The sequence below is a fragment of the Notechis scutatus genome, chromosome Z, assembly GCF_049901735.1.
Source record: "Notechis scutatus isolate UNSWTSFEM ecotype Mainland chromosome Z, rNotScu1.2, whole genome shotgun sequence".
Classification (NCBI taxonomy): Eukaryota; Metazoa; Chordata; class Lepidosauria; order Squamata; family Elapidae; genus Notechis; species Notechis scutatus.
Genome location: NC_142025.1, coordinates 18,111,269 through 18,137,089, shown reverse-complemented (window position 1 = coordinate 18,137,089; position 25,821 = coordinate 18,111,269). Strand labels below are relative to the sequence as shown.

At 33.5% G+C, this 25,821-nt stretch overlaps 1 protein-coding gene across 1 annotated transcript in view; it reads left to right on the top strand.

The window, feature by feature from the left end:
* Positions 1-25,821, top strand: part of CCDC7 (coiled-coil domain containing 7) — a 234,359-nt gene that overhangs the window by 164,679 nt on the left and 43,859 nt on the right. Inside the window, exons 45-55 of the mRNA XM_087947956.1 lie at positions 195-320; positions 2,085-2,204; positions 3,203-3,325; positions 9,980-10,093; positions 12,440-12,565; positions 14,446-14,556; positions 16,535-16,660; positions 18,394-18,513; positions 19,141-19,260; positions 19,703-19,822; positions 23,966-24,091. Of these exons, the coding sequence (XP_087804082.1) occupies positions 195-320; positions 2,085-2,204; positions 3,203-3,325; positions 9,980-10,093; positions 12,440-12,565; positions 14,446-14,556; positions 16,535-16,660; positions 18,394-18,513; positions 19,141-19,260; positions 19,703-19,822; positions 23,966-24,091 (1,332 nt within the window). The remainder of the gene's footprint in view (positions 1-194; positions 321-2,084; positions 2,205-3,202; positions 3,326-9,979; positions 10,094-12,439; positions 12,566-14,445; positions 14,557-16,534; positions 16,661-18,393; positions 18,514-19,140; positions 19,261-19,702; positions 19,823-23,965; positions 24,092-25,821) is intronic.

Genomic DNA, 25,821 nt, shown 5'->3' with positions numbered 1-25,821 from the left:
TAATAGTGCCAACTTGGATATTAAGACAAAGAACACTTAGATTATACACTTTAACTCAGTTAATTTAAGAAGTTGTGTGAAATGCTCATTAAAATGTAAACAATTGAGATTATATTGAATACTGATTGCAAAATTGAACAGTAATTTTATTCATTTAATAATTTGTTATAAATTGATCTAAAATGTTTTTGTAGAAGATAAACAAAAGCAGTTAAATGAACAAAGAAAACAGTTAACTACAGAGTTGGAGAAAATAGTAAAGAATATTCAAAGAGTGGAACATAGTACTTCAGAAATACGTCTAGATATAAGAGCCAGCGGTAAGCAAATAAAATGTTGTATTCTAAGCTATCTCAATAGAAAGAACAGGAAGTTGGGGGAAAATAAAGCTTTATACTAACTCATGATCAGCCTTTTCCCTGGTATCAGCTTTGTTTGTGTTTAATTCAGTGGCTTTTTTGGACTTTAAAGATTTGCCTGGGATGAATGTTATTCCCACCATTGAACTAGAAATTCAGTAAAGCAGAATTCAGCATCAGCTCTAGACAAATTTATAGGAAGTGAGATTTCATCTCTCTGCCAGTTTCTCCATATTTGAATCTTGCTTGTTTTTAATTTTAATTATGCTTGAAGCCCTTGGAAAAAAATTGTATTAGATCATAGGTCAAATCTTTTCAAATATTAAGGTAAAGGTAAAGGTTCCCCTTGCACACACATGCTAATCGTTTCTAGGGTCTAGGGGTCGGTGCTCATTTCCATTACATAGCTGTCCAAAGACATCTCCATGATCATGTGGCTGGCATGACTAAACCCCAAAGGCACACAGAATGCTGTTACCTTCCCACCAAAGTAGTCCCTATTTATCTACTTGCATTTTTGCATGCTTTCGAACTGCTAGATTAGCAGAAGCAAGTAACGGGACAAGTAACGGGAGCTCACTCCATTACATGGTGCTAGGGATTCGAACTGCCAAATTGCCGACCTTTCTGATCGACAAGCTCAGTGTCTTAGCCACTGAGCCACCATGTCCCTTTTCAAGCATTATCCCTTTTCACCATGTCCCTTTTCAAGCATTATCATGATAGAAATCCTCTGATCTATTATTTATGTGCCAGTGATTGAATTCAAATCTTATACTGCTGAGGGGAAAAAACCAAAAATTTAATTCTTGTAAAAAAAAGAATGTGATTTTACTGGGTCCTTTATCCTGTTGACTGGTATAGTATTCTCGTATTTGTTTGTAGGAAACCCCATTTAGCAAAAGCACTGTCTTCATGTCCTTCCTAAAGGATTTACAGTGTACTTATAAATCATTCTGATTGGGAGCATGAGGGATTGATATTCTTGTGTCCTAATCAAAACTTTACTGAGTAATATCAGAAAGAAGCTTGCCAGCCGAGTAACCCAGGGCAAAGTGGCTAACTCAAATTTATCTGAAACCAGTAAAGGAGTCGTTATCATCTTTATAACTCAGAAAGCCTCATATAGGCTGTGCAGTATTATCTATGGGGATTGAATAATATGCTGCACTGACTAATACTGAAGACCCTGTGAAAACATTCAAAATATGATTACAAGAACTGTAAGAGGTCCTGATACTCTTTTACATACAACCTAAAGAAAGTACAGTGGCTATCAATTAGTTTCTTGTCATAATTTGAAACACCTAAATGACTGCTACTGCCTAGGATTTATTGTTCAGGTTCTCTGTGTTCAGTAATGATAGTTGTATGTCTGATGAGAACATTCTATGAATATTTTTTGATGAGTTCAAAAAACTACATTTCTATCTTTTGTAGGTCAGTCAGTATTTTTATTTTAGCAAATTCCTGTCTATTTGATTTTTAAATCTGTCCTTCATATTTTCTATTGCCATTATTATTATTTTAATAATGCAAAATGTATTTGTGTTACAATAATGTAAAAGAATCTTACTTTATTATATATTCATTCATCTGTTAATTATTTTACATTGTAATGATAAATGTGGCATTTGAAATTCCCATTAAGTAATTTATTTTTGAATAAAATTTTTCTTTTTTGGGAACAGTGATTTCTTATTTAAAAATCCCTTAATTTTGCAGAGAAAGATCTACATGAATTGTTAGAAAAGAAGTTTGAAATACTGGAAGATTTGGCATTCAATCAAAAAGAGCTGCAGGAAGTTCAAGTTCTTGCAGCTGTCCAGCCAGACACTATCAGTGGTATGCTTTCTGTTTTTTTTTCTATCCATGATAACTGTAATCTGAAATTTATAAATTGTCCACTTGATTGATACTAGACAAATCTTGTTGATTTTTTTTGGCATTCTTATTTAGATAGCTTTTTTACATTAAACCACATCAATATTAATTAATGTTTGTATTCAAATAATGCTGATTTTAAATTGTTAATTTGTTCAAAGTAGTAATAATTATGAATAAATAATTGTAAGTAAAAATCAAAAAAATGAAAAATAAACAGAAAATTGGACAGCTGCTTCCACCACACTTCCATGTAGAAAGCAGACTCACACCCACACAAAAGATGAGACACGACCATGGACCAGAAGCCGCACCGTAGCTGCATCACTAACCGCTCCAAACCCCTCCGACCCATACATGAAGCGAACTGACGCCCACCATGAAGATGCGGCACGACCACGAACGCGAAGCCAAACAGCAGGATCACAGCTCACCAGCTCAAATCCCCCAGCAACTAAGACTAACCTGAGCACAACCAAGCCCCCACCTGAACAGAACACACTCCCAGCCAATCAGAGCACAGCCAACCCACCAGCCAATCAGAGCACATCCAGGCCCCCAACCAATGAGAACACAACTCCACCCAATCAGAACACAGCCAAGCCCCCACAAAATCAAGTCACACCCGCACTAGCAGTTAAAAAGAAGAAGCAGCTGCAAGCTCACATTACTCTGAGAAGCACAGAGCCGAAGACACAAGCCTGAAGATGATGAATGAGACTTCATCGAAATGTTGCCTAGATACTTCCAATTTTACGTGGGAGAAAACCCGAATAACCAAAGATCCACCTACAAGTACATCCAATACATACATATAACATATATGTATACAATAGATTATCCACAATATAAATGAACTGCAGCATTTTATTTAACATAATAAATATAACTATTTTAGTAATATTCAGAATTTTAGTATTACATTTTAGTATGTAAATTGTCTTGTATTTATTTTGTAGATTATAAACTGAAAGACCTCACTACGAAAAATAGGTATTTGACTGAATATCTAGAAGCAACTGTACAAGAAATACACGAAATATCAAAAAAAATTTCAGAAACAATTATTATTACAAGACCCAGTGGCAAGTAGAGAACATATTATTTAGATTTTGTAAGAAATATGTTTAGTTTAATAAGTAAAATGTTTGCTAAAGGTAATGTAAAGGAGTGGAGAAATTTAAGATGTACAAATGCTAGTCGAAAGATAGAAATATACTGTACTTTGTTAGTTTTAATTATTTAGTCATGTCCTACTCTTGATGATTTTATAGGCAAGTGCTCCCCATGCTATCCTATCAAACATAGCTTTTTTCAATTGTATGCTCAACTTTGCATCAGGTTTGATGTTATCAATCCAGAGTGTTCTTTTTTGCCACTTCTTCTTTGTCCAATAAGCATTCCTAGCATCATTGTCTTCTCCAATGAATTTGCATGCCTAATATGGCCAAAGTAAATCAGATGTAGTCTTACGTTTTTAGCTTCCAGTGATGCAACTGCTTTTATATGATTTAACATCTTCTCTTTAGCTACTTTGGCTGGAACTATATATATATAAAATGTGGATTTATTACATATATATAAAATTTGAGTATAGGTAACATATGTTCTGTAGCAAAACTTAATTTGTCAGATGAAGCAAACAATTCAGTAAAGAATGCTTATGGCCACTTTATTAGATGGAAGACGTTCCTTATACATTTTTCTAGAAATATATTAAAGAGCAAAGGAGATATTGCATATCCTTGTCTTAATCCCTGTTCAAAGTAGGACCATTTGTTAATTATTCTAAGAGCCAATTTCGCTTAGTAATTAAGGAATCTGGCTAAAAAGTGGGAAATTGTGAGTTTGTCATGTTGAAAGACCTGAAAGCTGGATGGGAGCTTCCAATCAATCTCTTGCGTCAATCTTCAATCTTCAAGCTTCCGTTAAGCTTCCATCAATTTCTTCTTAGCGCAACCTATATCACAGGGATATTATTGAGGGGAAAATAGAAGAAGAGAAAAGTATTCAGTATGTTCACAATCTTGATTTATTTATAAAAATAATAAAGATGGCATATAAATAAGTAAGTAAATAAATTAACAAGCTTTTCTTCCAAATTATACCTCTCTTACCGCATTCAGTCTTTACTTACAACTTGTACAAAGATTCCATAATTATTCACTTTATCGTATGCTTTATCGTATGCTTCCTTGTCAATAAATGTACAGTATACTAACTTTCTCACATTCATATATTCAACTTCTTATTGGTACAGCTTATATCAAGCAGAAACTCATATTGTACTCAAATTTTGCGCACAATTACCTCTCATATTCCTTCAATTAGATTTCTATTAAACATTTTCCTTAACAATTTTTGTTACCCTTTTGCAAACTGCATACATAATCAAATGAAATGATATTGATGATGATAGCAATGAAGTTGCTATTGTTATTGTCTCACAGTTTCCTCCTATTGAAAAGAATTTGTAATGAATTTTCAAGACTTACTACATACAAAGATACCTTCAAATCTACATCAATTTCAGAAGTTATTATCTGTTAAAGACTGACCTTGAAATCTAATCATCTCATTATTTAGTCATTTTCTGGAAATGATGACTTTCACATTTTGGGATGTGAAATTCTGTATTAAGAATTATCTTCTAATAGTTTCTCCCAAAGACAAATTACTCTACATATGACTGTCCATTGAGAATATATTTATCATATGTTCTTTTTTGCTTTTTTTTAACCCATAAGTGCTGCTTTAACACATGCCAGTAATGATAGGTTTACATGCTAGAACACTATGATTCAGTATGATGACCAGTGGTAGAACACTGGAAAATAAAGCCTATGAAGTGAAAAAAGATAACATCAATCTTTTTTTTTTCCAAAAGTTTATTTTTTAAATTTTATACATCTTTTCACGTGAGCAATGTGTTTCCAGATTATAACACTTGTACATAGTCACTCTTTCATTTCCATTAATCTTATATAATATTAACTCATATTATTATCCATTTCACTCATCTTTAAATAAATTTACATTTTATATTTCAGTTCATAGATTCAGTATCAATATCATTCCATCTATACATAAGTTTTCAAATCTTTATCCCCTATTATTTCCATTTTCAGCTTACCACCTATTTTATTTTACATTACTCATCATTATTATTCTTAGTTTTCTCTAAGCCGATATATAATAAATGATCTGAGAAGAGTAAAAATATAATAAAATATAATATATTTAGGATCCATATGGCATTTTCCATTCACCTACTTTAATCATAATAAAATATTCTCATTATATAATCCTAATATCCATTAAATAATCAACTGTATATGTTGTCATCTGTATATATTCTCTCCATTAAATCACTAAAATAACTTCTTAATATCTCTCATTTTATCTTCACTTTACTTATAATCATTAATAATCATATTTTTTAAATTCATTTAATTCCCTTGTTTTAATCCTCCAAAAAGAAAAGGGTTCATAACAACACATTTTATATACAGTTCATATTCATATATATATATATATATATATATATATATATATATATATATATATATATATATATATATATATATATATATATATATATATATATATATATACTACATACATATATATAGTACTACAGACAAAATTAGTAAGGTACTACACAGACATCACATCAGGACTGCCTTCAAAACAGACAGAAAAATAGCAGCCATCCTTAGCAACCCCAAAGATAAAATTGACCTGGAAAACCAAGGCGTACACGAAGTCCCCTGTGCATCATGCCCGGCCACATACATTGGACAGACCAATAGAAGAATAAGTACCCGCCTGGATGAACACAAAAATGCAGTCAAAAAGCTGGAACACACTTCCTCACTAGTCCAACACATGGAAGCTACAGGTCATAGCATCAACTTCAATGGCACCAAAACCCTGGCCACTATGGAAAACCCTAGCCACAGAGTCATCAGAGAAGCCATAGAGATTGAAAAAGACCAGAAAGCATGAACAGAAGAGATGATTCCACCAGGCTGTCAATCATTTGGAAGCCTGCACTCACAAACAAAAAAATCTCCACACCACAAGCCAGGCAAACACCTGGGCACAAACAGATCCCCCTGATACCTCCAGCTCAAACACACCCCAACCAGGCACCCAGATGAAACCCAGCTTCCTAACTAATGATAGCCGTCCATTTACCCGCCAAGCTGCACTAAAGACCTCCATTAAAGTAACACAATGCTGCCAGCCAATCAAGATACAAAAAGAGCCAAAAAACAGACAGAAGATATCAGAAACACCCATCAAGCAGAACACAGCAAACTCCGAGACCAATAAACACAGACCAAGACTCCCAACCAATCAGGATGAAGAAAAACCATTCTGGCACAGCAATAGGCTGCCCCAAATTTAAATCTGAAACCACTGTAAAAGTCTGACCCACAGACGGACACAATACAGAAGCCTGATGATGGCAGATGAGATTCTGCAGAAACGTTGCTACAACTTTAAAGAACTACAATGACGTGGGAAAATAGCCAACCAAGCCGAACACCATACATAGTACCATGCAAAACTTAAGAAAACAAATATATATATATATATATATATATATATATATATATATATATATATATATATATATATATATATATATATATATATATATATATTTTTCTGAGGTTCTCGCGGGTATTTGTATGTGGATCTTTGGTTATTCGGGTTTTCTCCCGCGTAAGATTCAAAGTATCTAGGCAACGTTTCGATGAAGTCTCATTCATCATCTTCAGGCTTGCTTCTTCGCTCTGTGCTTCTCAGAGTGATGTGAGCTTTCAGCTGCTTCTTCCTTCTAACTGCCAGTGGGGTGTGACTTGACTGGGTGGGGCTGACCCCACCATGAAGATGTGGCACAACCACGAACTCAAAGCCAAACAGCAAGATCCCAGCTCACCAGCTCAAATCCCCAGCAGCTGGGACTAGCCTGAGCACGGCCAAGCCCCCACCTGAACAGAGCACGCTCCAGCCAATCAGAACACGGCCAGCCCCCAACCAATCAGAACACAGCCAAGCCTCCAACCAATGAGAACACACCCCCACCCAATCGGAACGCAGCCAAGTCCCCACCCAGTCAAGTCACACCCCCACTGGCAGTTAGAAGGAAGAAGCAGCTGAAAGCTCACATCACTCTGAGAAGCACAGAGCCGAAGAAGCAAGCCTGAAGATGATGAATGAGACTTCATCGAAACGTTGCCTAGATACTTTGAATCTTACGCGGGAAAACCTGAATAACCAAAGATCTATCTATCTATCTATCTATCTATCTATCTATCTATCTATCTATCTATCTATCTATCTATCTAGATAGATAGATAGATAGATAGATAGATAGATAGATAGATAGATAGATAGATAGATAGATAGATAGATATGTAATTACACATTCCTAAAATATTTCCCAGTAAGTTTTAAGCTAAACACCAATATATATTCCATGTGGTATCCCCCTTATAGAATCCCTAACACTTATCTCTAAATTTTTTGGCTTTATTGTTTCTTTCAATTTTAGCCAACTTTCCCTTTTCTAAATTTCCCTGGTCTTCCTTCTTTCCTTCTAACATTTCACACATCTTCTCCCCCCTTCCTGTTCTCTTTTTGAAATTTCTTCTTGTATAGTTTCTTCTTCTTCTTCTGTTTAATCCTGTGAGCGTTTTCTCTTTTATTTATTGACTCTATCATCAATATCATAGTTTTAATTCCTTTAGTGTCTTTTGGCAATGTCTCTTGTTCTCCATGTCTATCTGAGTCTCTTTCTTCTTCCTTTGATTCCGCCTCACTGGAATTTCTTTGTTCTTCTGCCATCGCCATTATTTTCTTTTCCAGTATTTCCAGTAATTCCCTTCTTTCTTTCAACATTCCTTTTACCATTTGTAGTTCCAACTTAACGTCTTTGCTTATTTCTTCCATTTTTATAATCAGTTAAATTATTAATATTCAAAGTCTTTTATTGCAATCCTTGCCAAAAGTCTCCTTTTATCTTTGGTTCTTTTGTTAATCCTTCTGTCTCTTTATCACATTCAACACCCAACAGTCCCAGGGAATTGCATTTATATATCCTCCTGGCAGAATTTCTCTCCCTTATTTCTAAATTTCTGGGGTTATTATTTTATTTGTCTTTTATTTCGTAACAGTTATAAGTCCAGTAAATTTCTATATAATTTTGCAGGGGAAAAAAGTCTTTAACCATTAGATGGCGGTCTGTATCACTTTCCACTTTTCAAAGTTCTTTTCTCTTTTAATGATATTAGACATTAATTTCCAATCATTTCCATGATTAATTTTCTTAATATTAACCAATTCCAAGCAGGTTCAGCATTTAATCCAATGCCTAATTAATGCCAATTTATATTATTCAAGTTTAGTATCTAATTTCATTGTAGCTTTTTATGCTCCAATTTTGTTTATCTTGTATTTTCCTCTTATTTTCTGTTCACCACTGTGTTACTCTTATGCGAGGGCACTTTCTTTCTACTTCTCGGGGTTGTTGAGAAAAAATCAAGTTCTTTTAACTGGTTACACGTCACTTACCACTTCACCGCTCCAGCACAAAACTTAGGTCCCGGCAGCTTTTTGTCTTCAGGGCAGCCATTTTAGACTGCCGTTTTTCCCTGTCTTCCAGGGGAGTAATACCTAGCCAGGGAGGGGAGATGCAGTTCCCCTCAACCCAGCTGGCGGTCACCTCCTCTTCACCCACCCGTCTGAGGTGGGTCAGGATGACACCGGTCCCTTTAGGACCCTTCCGACAAGGGAAACACGGATCAGAGCAACGCACGATCGTGGTCTCTGAACCGTTGTTGACGGAAGCACCACTGGAAGTCGATAAGAGCAATCTTATAGAGGCTACTCTAGGAAAACTATTCAATAATTTATCTTCAAAAGTAAACATGTTTGAATTAAATGTGAATGAAACAAAAAATGCTTTATGAAGGCTCTGCTCCATTTAAAAGATCACCTACATTTATTGCAAAATTGTAATTATAGATCAGAACTGAAAAAAGGGAATTTGGGGAAAAAAACTGTGGTGTTTTAAATCTGGCCAACTGGATGTTCCATAGAAATCGAATAAACAAAGTATGGTTTGTCTAAGAATGCAGTGATGGTGGCACTGTTATTTGACAGATTCTTTGTTACATGCTGTGGCTGCACCTGAGGGGAAATTCCTTCTGTTCCATTTGTTTTCATGCTGCATACTCTGCACTACCAAATCAGTTTTATTGAACATTGGTGACATTAGAACAATGATGGCCATAACAACAGCATGATTCTAAATAACATAATTTCAAAACTGTGAGCAGATACAATTTTAATAAATAAGGTTCTGTCTTTAAGAACTGTAGATAATTTGGTTACCGTAATGCTAATTCTGGTAATATGTAATTATGAAGACATAGAAAAGTGGGGTGGGTGGGGGGGTGTTGTACTCTCTTTTTGAATAATTGTATTATTATTTGCTTTCCATGGGACATACATTGATAAAGTAATATGTAATCTCTTATGGATCTTGGCAGGTAATGATACATTTCACATTCTATGGTCTGCTTTGGGTTTTTTTTAAAAATATTATTTCCTTAAGTAGAAAAATCAATTGTTTGTTTATTGTGATACAATATAATAAATAGTAAGGACATTTTAAGCTATTTTTTTCAGTTGCTCATTATAAAATTGTTTTTTTTTTTCAGAAGAAGAATTATGTGAACTATTTGAGAAGAAAGAACACTTGCTAGAAAATCTGGAATCTAAGGAGAAAGAATTAAAAGAAGCTCTTGAAATTAGTCAACCAGGCACTGTCAGTGGTATGTATGTAGTGTTTTTCACACTTTCATCATTTATAAATAAAAATTGTTTGTCAGATATATTGCATTGTGTCTTTTTGCTGTAAACTGCTTGGAGTCAGGAGGATTAAAGCAGTATGAATAATAGTAGTAGTAGTATATATTGCAGCAAGCAGATTTACTCAGAACAGCAAACATCCTACTCTAAGCTCTAATATCAAATAGCAGCATCTGTCTATCCCAGTCCTTAGAAAGGACTTGATACAGGGGTGGGATTCAACTGGCATGGGGAGGGCGCACATGCGTGTCAAACATGTGCTGCATGTGCATGCGCACTATTGGTTCCAGCAAGCATTTACCTTCTCCAGCTGACAAGCGGCACTCAGCTGTGTCGCGCAAAGCAGCTGAGGAGGAAAACACAGCCACTAAAGGACAGCCTAGAGCCCGGGCGGGTGGGTGGGCCAACCAGCAGACCAAAACCTTGTCCCAGTGAACCGGTTCAGTGTCAGCTGCTCTTCGGAGCTACCAGTTCTATAGAACCGGACCGAACCGGTAGAATCTCACCCCGACTTGATATCTAGCTAAAAAATGCCAAATTCAGTCTGGTGACTGTGTGACAATACGTAAGATTACATTATACATTATCAAAACTTCAGAACTTTATTTTTTTCTGTCATTGTCATTGACCAATAAAAAATAAAATCAATAAAATGAACAGCTGTCCACTAACAAGAACTGTTAGCAACCATTTGTGGACAAAGCTTACAAATAATGTAGGCAAATTTTGCTACTTTTAGAGAAATAAGTTTAATTTTGATATTTTTTATTTAACAATTATCAGAGTTCCCCAGATATTTAAATAAAAGAGGTGTTATCAATGGGTGACAAACAGAAATTAGGTACACAGATTTGAAACACAGTTTTGATGTTTTCTGGAGTAAGACAATTTACATTATTAGAGAAAAATATTCAGTGAGTGCAAACTGAATTAACAGACTTTGCAGCAATTTGCATAATAATTGCAGCAATTATTATTTCAAAAATAATATTAATGGCTTTTATTTCCAGTCCATATTCAACTTTTGTTAGAAATTAGAAAATTGTGGAAGTAGCTTTTATTTCGTGGCTCATTTTCTTCTCTCATTTCTTGATCATTCAAATTTGATGTATAGAGTGGTATTTCACTCAGGTGAGACTGTATTATAAAATGGGCAATTATTTAAGATTGTAGTGTATACAAAAATGCTATGCCTTATCTTCAGTGGCAGTGCCCAATTAGTCACTGTTTTGATTAAACATTTTGAATGTAGAAAAAATCATCCCAAATCTTCTATAATGAATCTTGAGATTAGGTCAATGCCTATATATTCTAATATATATAAATCAATCTAGCAACCAAGATGAAAAGAGAATTGGATGGAAAAAATGATTAGAAATATTTAGTTGTGTTGGATCTGTTTAGTTGGAAAAGATCGGAATGCAGAAAGGAACAATAGTTGCCTTCAAGCAGACAAAATATTATCATGTAAAAAGTGGAGCAAAGTTGTTCAGAGGCTTTCAGCACAAGAAATAATGTACTGAAATCACAAATAAGTAGACTTCAGTTGGACATCATAAAAAAATTCTGATGATAAAGTTATCTATACTGGAACATATTGCCTTAGTTATCTGTGAGAGATGCTGTCATAGTGGATTTGTAAACTGGGTGTAGCATTAGATTATATAATCTCCATAAGATTGCAACCGCTTGCATTCTATAATTCCAAATATTACAGAATAATAAAATCAGCACTTGATTTCTCAAAAATGCAGGAAATTCCTTACTGAGTATAAAAATATTAAGTACAAACAAAACAAAATAATAATTTTAAGATAATTGTACTAAAATAGCTGCAGGATTATTTGCTTCTTATCCAAAAACAACTGAATAGGAGCTAATAAGCAAACAGATCTCACATCTTTTCTGATAATATCTTGAACTGCAGTACTTATATGAATGCCTACAAAGATGACTGCTTGTTTTTAGATGGCTCAAAAGATGGAATTAGTCATTTTGGAAGCCAGAATTTTGAAAAGACATATCTGTTTATCAAAATATGTATTCTGTTGGTAATAACACCTTTACAAAAGTTTGAATATTAATATTTAATTGAACGGCTTCTACAGAGGTGGAATAAATGAATGAATCACTATTTACAGCTGTTGTCAAATTAGTTAGAAATGTATAAATCAGATATGTATTCAGAAAGTATTATCTAAATCCATTTAGAATAAAATAGCTAAATAATATTGTATGCAGTTATACTTAAGATAATTATTGCAGAATATATATATTATTGTTTTTATTTGGCCTGAAATTATTTTTAGCACATAGACTACAAGAATTAAATGAGCAAAGAAGACATTTAAGTGTAGAACTAGAAGCAACTGTACATGATATACAAAAAATAGAAGATCATGTCTCAGAAGAAGCCTTAATGAGAAGATCTGAGGGTAAGTGGAAAATAAATGCCTATATATCGGCACCTGCATATTTTTCAATGGTGGCAGCATGGAATAAAGCAGTCACTCACTACTGTTCTGTATGCCACTCTAATTTGGTACTCAGATTCTCATCCAATAGGCTTGCTCCCTTCTGAAAAGGAGTCAACAGAAAAAAACCTCCTTTAAGCCATTGTTGCTTGATTGCAAAATATTTTGCAGATAAAATTACTTATATTGTTGATAACACCTGATAAGATAACAAAGACTACATCTTGCAAGGTCACTTGGGATTCTGCTTTTCAGAAGTCAGTACAACTGTTGGTACAATGAGTTTATTTAATTTAAACAAATGTAATTCCCCCCCCCCAAAATAATAATAATAATAATGTAGAATCCTGTAAGCAAGCTGGATTGAAATGAAATGGCTAGAATTACAAGAATTTCAGCAGTATTCCCTAATACAAATTATATATTTCTTAAAGTGGTAGGATGGTGTCTTTCATAAATTCTCTCTCGGGGTTTGATATAGCAAAAAATACCTCTTATAGTTGCAGGGAATTGACTTGTGTAGGTATTGCAAATAAAATTGTTGTGGAAGCCAAAGTTCATGAACATTACTTGCAATTTCTCAGGATTAATATAAGAGTAGCCTTTCAAGTGAATAAAATATTCAATCTACCCCTTTTGTATCTAAAATTCAAAATAAGTTTGATCTTATTCTCTTCCCCAATAGAGACAGCTGATTGTTTCCTGTTATTTTACATTCATTTGAAATTGGGTCATATTCTCTCTGAGGCAAGATACTTACAACTAGAGGGAGGGTGGTTCTCCTGGACTCAGGCTCCTTCTTGATCAGAAAATGGAGGCACTGGCTTGGATAGCTTTTGCCCAGCTTTTGTTGATATGCCACTTGAAGCTTTGTGAGATTGGAAGGCCCTAATTGCAGAGATTCATGCTTTTATTACCACATGATTGGAGTACTATAATACCAGTGGTATATTAACCATTAAGCAGACCAAGCACATGCTTAGGGCACCAGGCCCAAAGGGCACCAGGCCCAAAAACTATTATGTAGCCTAAGCATGGCTTTGTTTGTACAGTGTGTACAAAGGAGGGGGGCACCAAGATTTGTCAGTGCTTAGGGCACCAGTGAGCCTTAATCTGCCACTATGCAGGGATACTTTTGAAGATGATCCAAGCTGATTTTGGTCTGGAATTTGATGACCCAGCTGCTGATGGAAGCAGGCCACTTCAGCAATGTAACTTGTGGGCTGAATTCACTCCTTTGTTTACTAATAACTTTCCTGACACAACTGCTTATAAATCTCTATATGCTTCCATTTTACTTATCTTTAATATTATTTCTCTGGGATAAATTCAGCCTTTAGTGTAAGATCATCTCTGGAGAGAATGCTTAGAGCTGCAACATACAAGAAGTTCATATTTTCTTTGACATCAACATTGTGGAACAGCTCACCCAATGAGTTTTGGTTGATCTCTTCACTGAATTTTTGAAAAGTTTTGAAAAAAGTTTTATTATTACAAAAAACATTTGGTGCTAATGCAAATTTACTTTAGAGGTTTGTTTGTTAATCCTTTTTTCTTTCTAAGGGATTTTTAAAATGTTTTTGTTGTGAAAATTGGTGATCACAGAGAAAGCATGTTTTGGACAAACATGACCTGGATGATTGAGAATTTCCAACAGAGGAAGCCATTTTGAAATTGTGTTATTTTAGTTTTAAATTTCTTGTAATCAGCCTTGGTTTGATCAGATAGTGGTAAATAGGCATAATAAAAATATGTGAGAAATCAAGTTTTTAATTACAGATTTTGATGATAAACATATGAAACAATTTTCAAAAATAACTGTAAAGCATTATTGTTTGTAGAAATAAAACTGCATAAATTACATGCATGGAAGAAGCTTTTATTAGAACATTTGGAATCAAATCTGGAACTACAAGAAGAAATCCAGGCTATGGAACCAGATAATACTACTGGTATATATGTGATAATTCATATTTTATTTCTAATTAAAATATGAGAACATTCTTCTTGAAATCTGTTTGGTTCTATTGATATTATTTGGCAGTCTATAAACTAAAGAAAATTGATATAGAAAAAAATATAGAATAACAGAGTTGGAAGGGTACTTGGGGGTCTTCTAGTCCAACCCCCTGCTTAGACAGGAAACTCTATACCATTTCAGACAAATAGTTATCCAATCTCTTCTTTAAAACTTCCAGTGTTGGAGCATTTACAGCTTCTGGAGGCAAGTTGATTAATTGTTCTAAGTCAGAAATTTCTCCTTAGTTCTAAGTTGCTTCTCTCCTTGATTAGTTTCCACCCATTGCTTCTTGTCCTGTCCTTAAGGTGCTTTGGAGAATAGCTTGACTCCCTCTTCTTTGTGGCAGCCCATGAGACTGTAACACTGCTATCATGTCACCCTTAGTCCTTCTTTTCATCAAACTAGACATATCTAATTCCAGCAACCATTCTTTATAAGTTTTAGCCTCCAGTCCCCTAATCATCTTTGTTACTCTTCTCTGCACTCTTTCTAGAGAAGATAACTTCTTCAGCTTATAATGTATATAAAATTCTTGTTTTCTGGGCATAGAAAATATCAAGTTGAATGCAATTTAATATAATCTTATTGTATATTTCCCTTAAAATTCCCTAGGTTATCAAATTCAGTTTAACATAATTCAAAACTTAGTTAAAACTTTTTTGTGTTTCATCTTTCAGTTAATCTATACAAGAATTATCTGCAGTGATAATTATTTTCATCATCTTAGATCACAGAATTGCCATATGTTTATGAATAAAATTAATTCACTTATCTATAAATTGCCACACGATTAATAATTCTTTAGTCTTCGATAAAACTGTTTCTCATTCATTAAAATGATTCATTTGAAATCTTGTAAGCTTTTTGTCTATTGAGAATAGACATTAGCTTTCTCTTAACTCCCATAAGAGGTCAATTGACTAAAATGTCATATTTCACCTAGAACACCAGTTGATTTGCTCCCTAATTAGTCCTGATTCTTTGTTAAGTCTGGAGAATGCTCTGTATATTCTGAATTCCTAAGAATGGTGGTATTTTTTTCTTCCTGGAAACACTCCATTCCAGAGAGATGCACACCTCTTTGTTTCTTATCCTATACCATAAAAAGTCTGCATGGTTTTTTACAATGTTTTCCCAGCTGAAATATACCTCTTTTCATTTTCTAATATGATGTAGCATGTTTCTGTAACGATTAGAATTATGATAATATTCTACTGCATCGTTTGCAGTCCTTTTTATGAAGACTATCTCTGCAAGATCTGTTGAGCCATTATTTGTTCTTAGCCCTTGACCATCATATGTCATTATCACTTTGATTTTTAATCCTGAAAGGATACATTTTGCAGGCCTGCTACTGGACAGCAGAATTATATGTCTGAATCAGTGAAAATGATTTAATATTAACTGGAATTGTGTTTCTGCTTATTTGTTATAACAAAGTAAGAAAAACATGAAAATGTTTTTAAATGTAATAATTAGTTAATAATTAGTTAAATGTAATAATTTATCAAATTGGCTGCTCTTAACCCTATACATCAAAGACCACATAGATTTTTGTGCTTAAAAAGACAGCCAGAAGAAACCATGGAAAATATGAACAGGAAAGACCTGCAGCCCCTAGACTATAAAATTCATTGTTAAAGGTAGAACAGTTGAAATAGTCGTCTGAAAACATTCCTATATATTTTTAAAAACCCCATTCTGTTCAACATTGCTTCCATATAGGTGGGGATAAAAGTTTATCTGGATCTAATTCTATAAAATGATTAATGCAGTCACTTCATAAAGATATCTTCCTCTGAAGGTTTAAAATCTGTGTTAATATTACTTAAGATTGGATAATATTAAAGATTATCTTAATATCTCTTGTAAGTATATTTTTAATGAAAAGCTTTACATTTTTTATCTAGAAAAAAAGATGGAGGAATTACACGAGCAAAGAAAGGTTTTAATTGAAAACCTGGAAGCAGTTGTGGAAGATATAGATGATACAAAAAGTTATATTTCACAAACAGGAGGAGTTATCAAATATGTTGGTGAGTAAGAAAAGAAATACGCTTAAATCCATGGGTATCCCTAGGACAGATAACACAACTTGCCTCATGAAAGGAATTTCATTCCTTTTAGATAGATAGATAGATAGATAGATAGATAGATAGATAGATAGATAGATAGATAGATAGATAGATAGATAGATAGATAGATATAGAGATAGAGATAGAAATATATAGATATTGATGTTCCCATACACATATTCTTAACAAATGTACCTTTTCTTTATGTATACCGAGAGTATTTACACCAAGACAAATTCCTTGTGTGTCCAATCACACTTGGCCAATAAAGTGTTCTATTCTATTCTGTTCATATCTAAAGGGCAGAGCATGTAATGTCACAATGCATGTTTTGTCATTCTAATAACACCTTCATATTCCTTTCTTTATATTACTTGGATTTTTTTTAATTGGGATAATGATCAGAATGATTATTTTTAAAAAAACCTTTACATTATTTGTAACTATCTGAAAATAACCATATAAATTGATTAAATAATAATAAATAATGATCCACCATTTGACAATCAATTCTAAAGGACTAATAGCATTAGCAATAGCACTTAGATTTATATACCGATTACAGTGCTTTCCAGCCCTCTCTAAGCGGTTTTACAAAGTCAGCATATTGCCCCTAACAATTTGGGTCCTCATTTTACCTACCTCGAAAGGATGAAAGGCTGAGTCAAACTTGAGCCTGGTGAGATCTGAACTGCCAAATTGCTGGCAACTGGCAGTCAGCAGAAGTAGCCTGCAGTACTGCGCTCTAACCACTGCGCCACCATGGCTCATATAATGGTTAAAAACATTTATTTATTTATTTATCAAGAAAATTTATAGGCCATCTTATCTCAAGATAACATGAAGAAAAGATTATTATAAGGACAATAAAATGTACTGTATCAAGAAGCAAACATAATTCATATGCTTCTTCATTTATTTATTTATCAAGAAAATTTATATAACCGCTCAACTCATTCACTTTGAGTGGCTAATAAAACCCTCAATACAAAATTCATTGTTGTCACTCCCTAGTGACAAAACCGTATGTTCAGGGCCTTTTGAAAGTCTCAAAGTGGGGGGCAAATTTATTTTCGCAGGGAACCATAGAGGGGAAGCCACTACAGAGAAGGCCCTCCTTGGTCCTACCAAATGGAATTCCTTAAGAGAGGGTACTCTTAATAAACTTTGCCTCCCAACTTTGGTAAGACAAGTGGACATGGTTCTTGAAATAACCTGGCCACAGGCCATGTAGAGTTTTAAAGGTGACAACCAGCCTCTTGAATTGTAACTAGAAGTAAATTGGCTTCTGCAAGGTGATACATACAGGTGAAACTCGAAAAATTAGAATATCGTGCAAAAGTTCATTTATTTCAGTAATGCAACTTAAAAGGTAAAACTAATATATGAGATAGACTCATTACATGCAAAGCAAGATAGTTCAAGCCGTGATGTGTCCTAATTGAGATGATTATGGCTTACAGCTCATGAAAACCCCAAATCCACAATCTCAGAAAATTAGAATTAAAGTCTACAAGAAAACAAACAAGTTCAGAGAGCACCAAGGGCCCGTTATGTGTATTGTATTGTACGTGTGTGTGTGTGTGTGTAGTTTTATAAGTTATTTTTCACAGTGCATAATATTTAAGATCATTGTAATCACAAAATAAAATTTACATTCCAAACTGCTTCTTTTTTTAATCGTTATTTTTTAGAAAAGGATTTGGGAACACTTTATCAGAAGAAGCAAATGTTTTTGGAACGTTTGGAGTTAAATTTAAACAACCTTCAAGAAACACAGACTGTTGTAGTTACTCATCCAAGCAGCATAAATGGTTGGTATAGAATAGGATTTGGTAGCCCTTGGCTGCTGAATTTGACTGGATGCATCTGATAAATTAGCCTTTTATAGTTTCTGGAACTTACTAGTACCATGATTTCTGAAAATTATTTCCATACGTTTCTGTACATTGGTATAAAAAATATGGAAAAACAATATATCTAAATTACCCCCAAAATGCAGGGAAATTCTTGGTCTCAGCCCTGTATGTGATTGTGCATTATTATTTCATTAATTGCATCCCTTAAGTCCAAAATTACATTCTGATTGCACACTACAGGATCTCCTAAAACGAGTATACTACAGAAGATTGATTTGTCTGTCTACTCGATCACTTGGCAATTTTTGTGAAGAACTCCTAATTAATTCTATTCTGAGTGAACCTCAGTATTATATTTAGTTATAAAAAGTTGCTAGTTAAAAAAGAAAAGTCTTAATGTAATCAAATTTATAAACATAAATTCAAATTATAAATTATAATTTTTTGAAAAAAAATGCAAAAAAAATGTGGCATGAGAATGGATTTATATATTATAGTTAATTCAAAACAGTACCTTGCACTGTTAATTCCCTGGCATTTTCAAATTGTATATTTCTATTTTTACTAAAATATTTTTTGCAGAACAAAAAATAATTGATCTCACAAATGAAAGAAAGCTTTTGGTTGCTGGTCTTGAAGCAGTTATTCAAGATTTACAAGATATGAAGGATATTACTAAAGAAACAGTTAAAAAATCCAAAAGTAAGTATAGCATAAATTTCATGTAATGTCTTCATGTAATGTCACATGCTTTGTGTCTCATCTTCTTTTTGTAAAACTGTTAACAATATGGTTTTAGATTTAATAGTAATTTAATCTGTTAAAAAGGGAAAGACAAAATATCTTCATGAATTTTATTTCATTTAATTTTCCAACCAAATTTGAATTTGAAAAATTTGTAAGTTGATGTGTGGGTTTGTGTGAGTGAAGTATTAATAGCTACAGGATAATAGGAGGGAAGGGTGAAAATTGGGCCTATCTTATCTGGCTAGGAGATAACATAAAAAGCTCATAAAAATCTCTCATCTAGAGAAAGGTGATTTGACATCTTTTCTAAAATAGAGAAAGTCTGTAGTTAAAGCCAATATATGTCTCAAGGACTAAATCTTGCATTCTCAGATGATTATTCTTCTTTTTTTTTCAGAACAGCTTTTGGAAGCACTATGTGAACAAAAAGGGTTGTTATTGGAAAAGTTGTCATCAAATCTGAAAGATTTGAAGCAAACACAGGCTCTTGCAGTTGCTCAACCGGGCAGTATTAATGGTAAGTATTTTGTAAGATATAATAATGAATAAGTTATAGTAATTATTTATAACTATAAATAACAAAAATAACAATCATAAAATTATTTTTAATTATTCAAAAGGGCTAAAATATTACTACAATAATTAATTTTATCAAAAGCCAGTTTGATATAGTGGTTAAAGAATTAGGCTTGAAACCAGCAAATGGGAATTCTAATCCCATTTTAGGCTGAGTGACATTGCACACAAAAAAAATATATCAAAATTTCTGAGCCGTAGGAAGGAGGCAGAGACAAACAACTTCCAAAAATGTTGCCAAGAAAACTGCAACAACTTGTCCAGACAATCATCAGGAGTCAAGATTGGCTTGATGGTGTGAGCACATAAATATTTACTATCATACGGGTGCATTTCTTTGTATTTTAAAAGCAGTTTAACAGATCAATCCTAAAATGAAGAAAAATACCAATACTACTACTAGTGCTTTGTTGTATGAAAAATGGAAAAAATGTAGTTTTTCTTCTGGTACTTTTCAATAGCTGTTGGCCTTTAAAACTAAAGTTTATAGGAAGGAGTCTGTTGTCCTTTCCTATTTCATAGATGCTCTTTTCTTTTTGTATTCATTAGGAAAAAAAGAAGGGAAATAACTGTCAGTTTAAGATTAGCTAGGTGAATATAGATATAACTTTATTTAATTTACCCAAGAGCTTGCTCTTCCTGAGACCATCGTCTGTGAACTGTCCTTAAATATCACATTTCAATTCTTACTATGTTACAGAGCCCCTGATTATGACATCGAACATGTAAACAAGTTAAATTCATTACTAACATGGGCAACATCCTGCCCACACGCTTTTATCTTTCTTGGTGACCTCAATCTACCTCATATTAACTGGACCCTAAACGAATGTAAAGCTGAACTCATACATGCAGCCTTCTACAATGAGTATAGTATATAAAATCATACATTGCAATGTCCTACCTGTCAATGAATACTTCAGCTTCAACCATAACAATACAAGAGCACACAATAGATACAAACTCAAGGTTAAGAGCACCAAACTTGATTGCAGGAAATACAACTTCAGCAACAGAGTAGTCAATGTCTGGAATACTCTACCTGACTCTGTGGTTTCTTCCCCAAACCTAAAAACTTTAACCTTAGACTGTCTACTATTGACCTCACCCCTTTCCTAAGAGATCTGTAGGGGGCGTGCATAAGTGCACCAACGTGCCTACCGTCCCTGTCCTATTTCTTTTTATTTTTCTTATATGTATTCATTTCATGTATTCATAACTATGTTTATACATAGTTATATTACCTTATAAGCGATTGACAAAATAAAATAAATAAAATAAATAAATAAATAAACTTTTTTGTGTGAACAAGGAGGCTGTAGATATCAGGTCACCACCAATCTAGTCCCAAATCACTTTTATTCCCAATTCTCTATCAGAATGCCTTTTGTAGAATATACAATAACTACAGTATAAAACTGTGAAAAAATGTTTTTCTGTTATTATAGTAAAGTATTATATTATATATGTTAAAGGAGGGATTTACTTATTTAGCTTCATAAGTTATCAAACTTTTAGGCAGTGTGCAGAATAAAGACACATCATAGAGGGATGGATGGATGGATGGACCGAAAGACTGGTGTGTATGTTTGTATTTCCCACTAGTAGAGAGCATTGGTGAGAAATGCACTTAAATAGCAATCTGTTCTCTACCAGTTGGGATCATAAATCAATGTGGCTTCTGGCTTGTTTAAAAAAAAGTTTTTAGAGTTTTCTAAAAGAATTTGTGTCCTAAACACTCCAGTAGGAGGGTATTCCAGGGACTGAGATAATGAGAGAGAAGTCACAATTCTGTTTATTTGGTGAGACCTGAAACATAAATACCTTGGATAGTGCAGAGATCCCCAATCCCTGGGCCATGACCAAGTATTGGGCAGTGATCCATTCGGAACTGGACCACAAAAGTGGTGGATGAGTGCATGCATGCATGTGGTTCCAATTGCGAGAGCAGCAGATGTGTATGCACACATACATATGCAGCTCCATTTGTACAAGTGGTGGGCACACCTGCCTGCTGCTAGCACAAATGGAGCTGACCACTGCTCATGCAGAACCATACCCTCCCCCCCACTGGTCCGCAAAGCAGGAAAAATTGGGGAATGCTGGCCTAATGTGACTATCAAGCTGGTAGACAATAGCATGACTGCATCTCAAATGATCCATCTGTTAAAATACTGAAGTTTGCTGATGACACAACAGTGATTGGTCTCATTCGAGACAACGATGAATCTTCATACAGACAGGAGGTTATACAACTTGCCTCGTGGTGTAACCGGAACAATCTGGAACTGAACACACTGTTTTTAAGGAAGTATGATATTTAATTGAAAAGAAGTGTTAAAGATGTTAAGATTTTAATGATTATTAATGATAGAACTGAACTGGAATGGAATGAGGGTTTATAATTACATATATTTACAATCTTTCTTTCTTTTTTTAAAGAATATAGTGTGTATTATAAGAATGTACCAAGCAGAATTCGATTGGAAGTTATGTATTATGTATTATATTGAAGGTCATAAACTTAAGGTATATATTGAAGTTTAAATAAGAGATGAATGGATGTAATTAAAAGATATAAAGGTGTCATACTCCAATTAGTAACTACAGGATAAATTTTGTTTAATGAGAAAAGATAATATGAAATTGAAACAGAACAGACAAAAGTATAAATATAATGATTTGAATTGAGATGAGATAATCAAATAAAATTGAGAAAATTAAAAGGGGAAAAACTATATAGAAAATGTAAAATAGTATAAGATATGGAATAGAATACAAAAAGGAGCATGAAATTGAGTTTTGTGTCTGTATAAAGAAGTTCAACCCAGGACCATGCTATTTTCAAAAAAGATGTTTTACTTATATTTTGTGTGTGAAAACCCAAATAAAACTTTATTTAAAAAAAAACAGTAGAGACCTTCAAATTTCTAGATTCTATTATATCACAAGACCTAAAATGGACACCTAATATCAAAAACGTTATCAAAAAAGCACAACAAAAATGTTCTTTCTGCACCAACTCAGAAAGCTCAAACTGCCCAAGGAGCTGCTGATACAGTTCTACAGAGGAATTGTTGAGTCTGTCATCTGCACTCTATAACTATCTGGTTTGATTCTGCAACCCAACAAGACAGACACAGACTTCAGAGAATAATTAGGACAGCAGAAAAAACAATTACTACCCACCTGCCTTCAACTGAGGACTGTATACTGCATGAGTCAAAAAGAGGGCGGTGAAAATATTTACAGACCCCTCACATCCCAGACATAAACTGTTTCAAGTCCTACCCTCAAAACGATGCTAGAGTACTGCACACCAGAACAACCAGACACAAGAACATTTTCTTCTCAAATGCCATCACTCTGCTAAACAAATAATTCCCTCAACACTGTTCAATTATTTACAAAGTGTGCACTACTATTACTGTTAATCTTCTCATCACTCCTTATCACCCATCCGTTCCCACTTGTGATTGTAGGACTGTAACTTTGTCACTTGTATCCTTACGATTTATATTGACTGTTTCCTAGTATGATTTGAGTGTTGATTGTACCCTATGACTATCATTAAGTGTACATTACGATTCTTGTTTCTTAACAAATGTATCATTTCTTTATGTATACTGAGAGTATTTGCACCAAGACAAATTCCTTGTATGTCCAATCACACTTGGCCAATAAAGTATTCTATTCTATTCTATTCTATTCTATTCTATTCTATTCTATTCTATTCTATTCTATTCTATTCTATTCTATTCTATAAGGCTTAACAGTCAGAAATAGTTAATTATAGTATAAAATAAAACCACATTTCTTCTAAATTTATATATCTCCCCAGTGACAATCCCAAAAGCCTGTTTCTATGTGAATCATAGACATTGTAGCTAGTATATTTTATTCTCTTCTGCTGTATCTGAAGAGAAAGAAGATAGCTAATAATTTTTAGTTTCCTCATTGTCAAGGGTATTCTGAAATGCTCAATTTCCCCAAACCTGTAAAATTATTTATAATGTTCCTTTCCAAAAGGTAGCCCTCCTATTTTCATATTTTGTGTTTGACATGAAATATATTTCATTTTTAGAGCAAAATATACAAGAACTCAATGAACAAAGAAGGCTATTGTCTATAGGCTTAGAGGGAATTGTACAAAATATTCAACATATACAGAATCTTAAATCAAGCGAAACCGAACTATTAACACCCGGTGGTAAGTACAGAATTAAAATTGTTATCAGATGGGGCTTTTCAAATGAACCTTTTTATCTATCTCATGTGTGAAAGAATATCATCTATGAAACTATTCTACCAAAACTGAAATCTTGTTTTTGTTTTGTCTCAAATTCCACACTATTGAAAGATGTATTTTCCAGAAGTATTATGGAGATTCTCTGAATGCTTCTTAAGCAACCCCTTTTCATAAAATTATTCCAATGTCTAGCCAACTAGCCATGCAATTTGATTTCTATCTATATTTTTAATCTTGTATTCTACATAAAAGTAGAAGTATTTTTTAATTTTTATTTTACTTAGAAAATTAAAATACAAATTCAAAAAGACACTTTATAAAAAATATCAAAAATGGATAAAATATTTTTAAAATGTGCATTAAAAAGGATAAAAAGCACATATACATATATTGCTCCCCCCCCCCCGTTGCTTACTGTAAATGCTGTATATTGCAACTCCCCTTTGCAAAGCCGTTTTGCAGTCTATTTACAATCAACTTGGTGTATTGTCTATCTACTATATGTAAACAGACAAACAGGTAAATCAACAACAAAGTTAAATTTCAGAGTCCTTTGTTATTAATCTGTTATTGTATTTAACTCACGGAAAGTCTATAAGAAAGTTTCTTATATGCCACAAATCATCACAATCATTATATCTGATCCATCCAGGACCAAATATCTTAAATTGGCTCTTAATAATAAAATTTTCCCTTCAGATTTTTATTGGGAACTTTCTCAACAATTTTATCTCATCTTCCAGTATCCTAAACCTCTGCTGTAAATACCTCTGCCATCTTCATTGTTGAAACAGTCTCTCTTTGAACCAAAATACAAAATATTTTTTCAGCTGTTATCTAGTTAGATATAATAAGTCCATTTTTCAAAATCAATTGTCAAAAAGGTCCAGTCCAAATTGTTTTCAGTTGGGTATAAAAAGTCCATCTTCTTAAGAGAGTCCGATTAATCACTTATCCAATCTGCCAATTGTAAGTCTGTATAATCCAGATCTCCTTCAGTTTTCTGCAACATGCCTTCTGTTTTCCTGCTAAACTGCTTCTTTTTCAAATCTTCCAGGATTTAGATTCCAGTCCATCCAATTTTAAGTCTTGCGTAGCTACAATGGTTTGCATCTGGGTATCCTCTTTAAGTTGATTTGAAACCGCGGTAATTTTATCAAACTTTTAACCAAAGTTTTCAATTTGAGCTTGTAAATTAAAAAGATTTTTTCAAAGCCTTCCTACCAGGTTTTATCTTTAATCTGGTGCATTATTTGCATTTTTAAATATGCAGCAAACTTTCCTTTATCGGGTTTACACAAGCAAAGAAAAAAACAATTCAAAGACAAAAATGTAACAAAATAGCCGCAGAGAACATCAAAATAATCTCACATTGAAGGTATGAAGAAAAGAAGAAAAATAAAACGTTCCATCAAAAATCAAAAAGAAAAAAAATCTGTACCAAAACTTTGTAAGAGTTAAACCTTGTAGTGAAATCTAATACAACTAATCCTCAACTTACAGCAGTTCATTTAGTGACCGTTCAAAGTTACAACAGCAGTGGAATAAATGACTTAAGGTTGTTTTCACACTTACGACTGTTGCAACATCCCCATGGTCATGTGATCAAAATTCAGACACTTGGCTGCTGACTCATATTTATTACAGTTGCAGTGTCCCAAGATCATGTGATCACCTTTTGTAACTTTTTT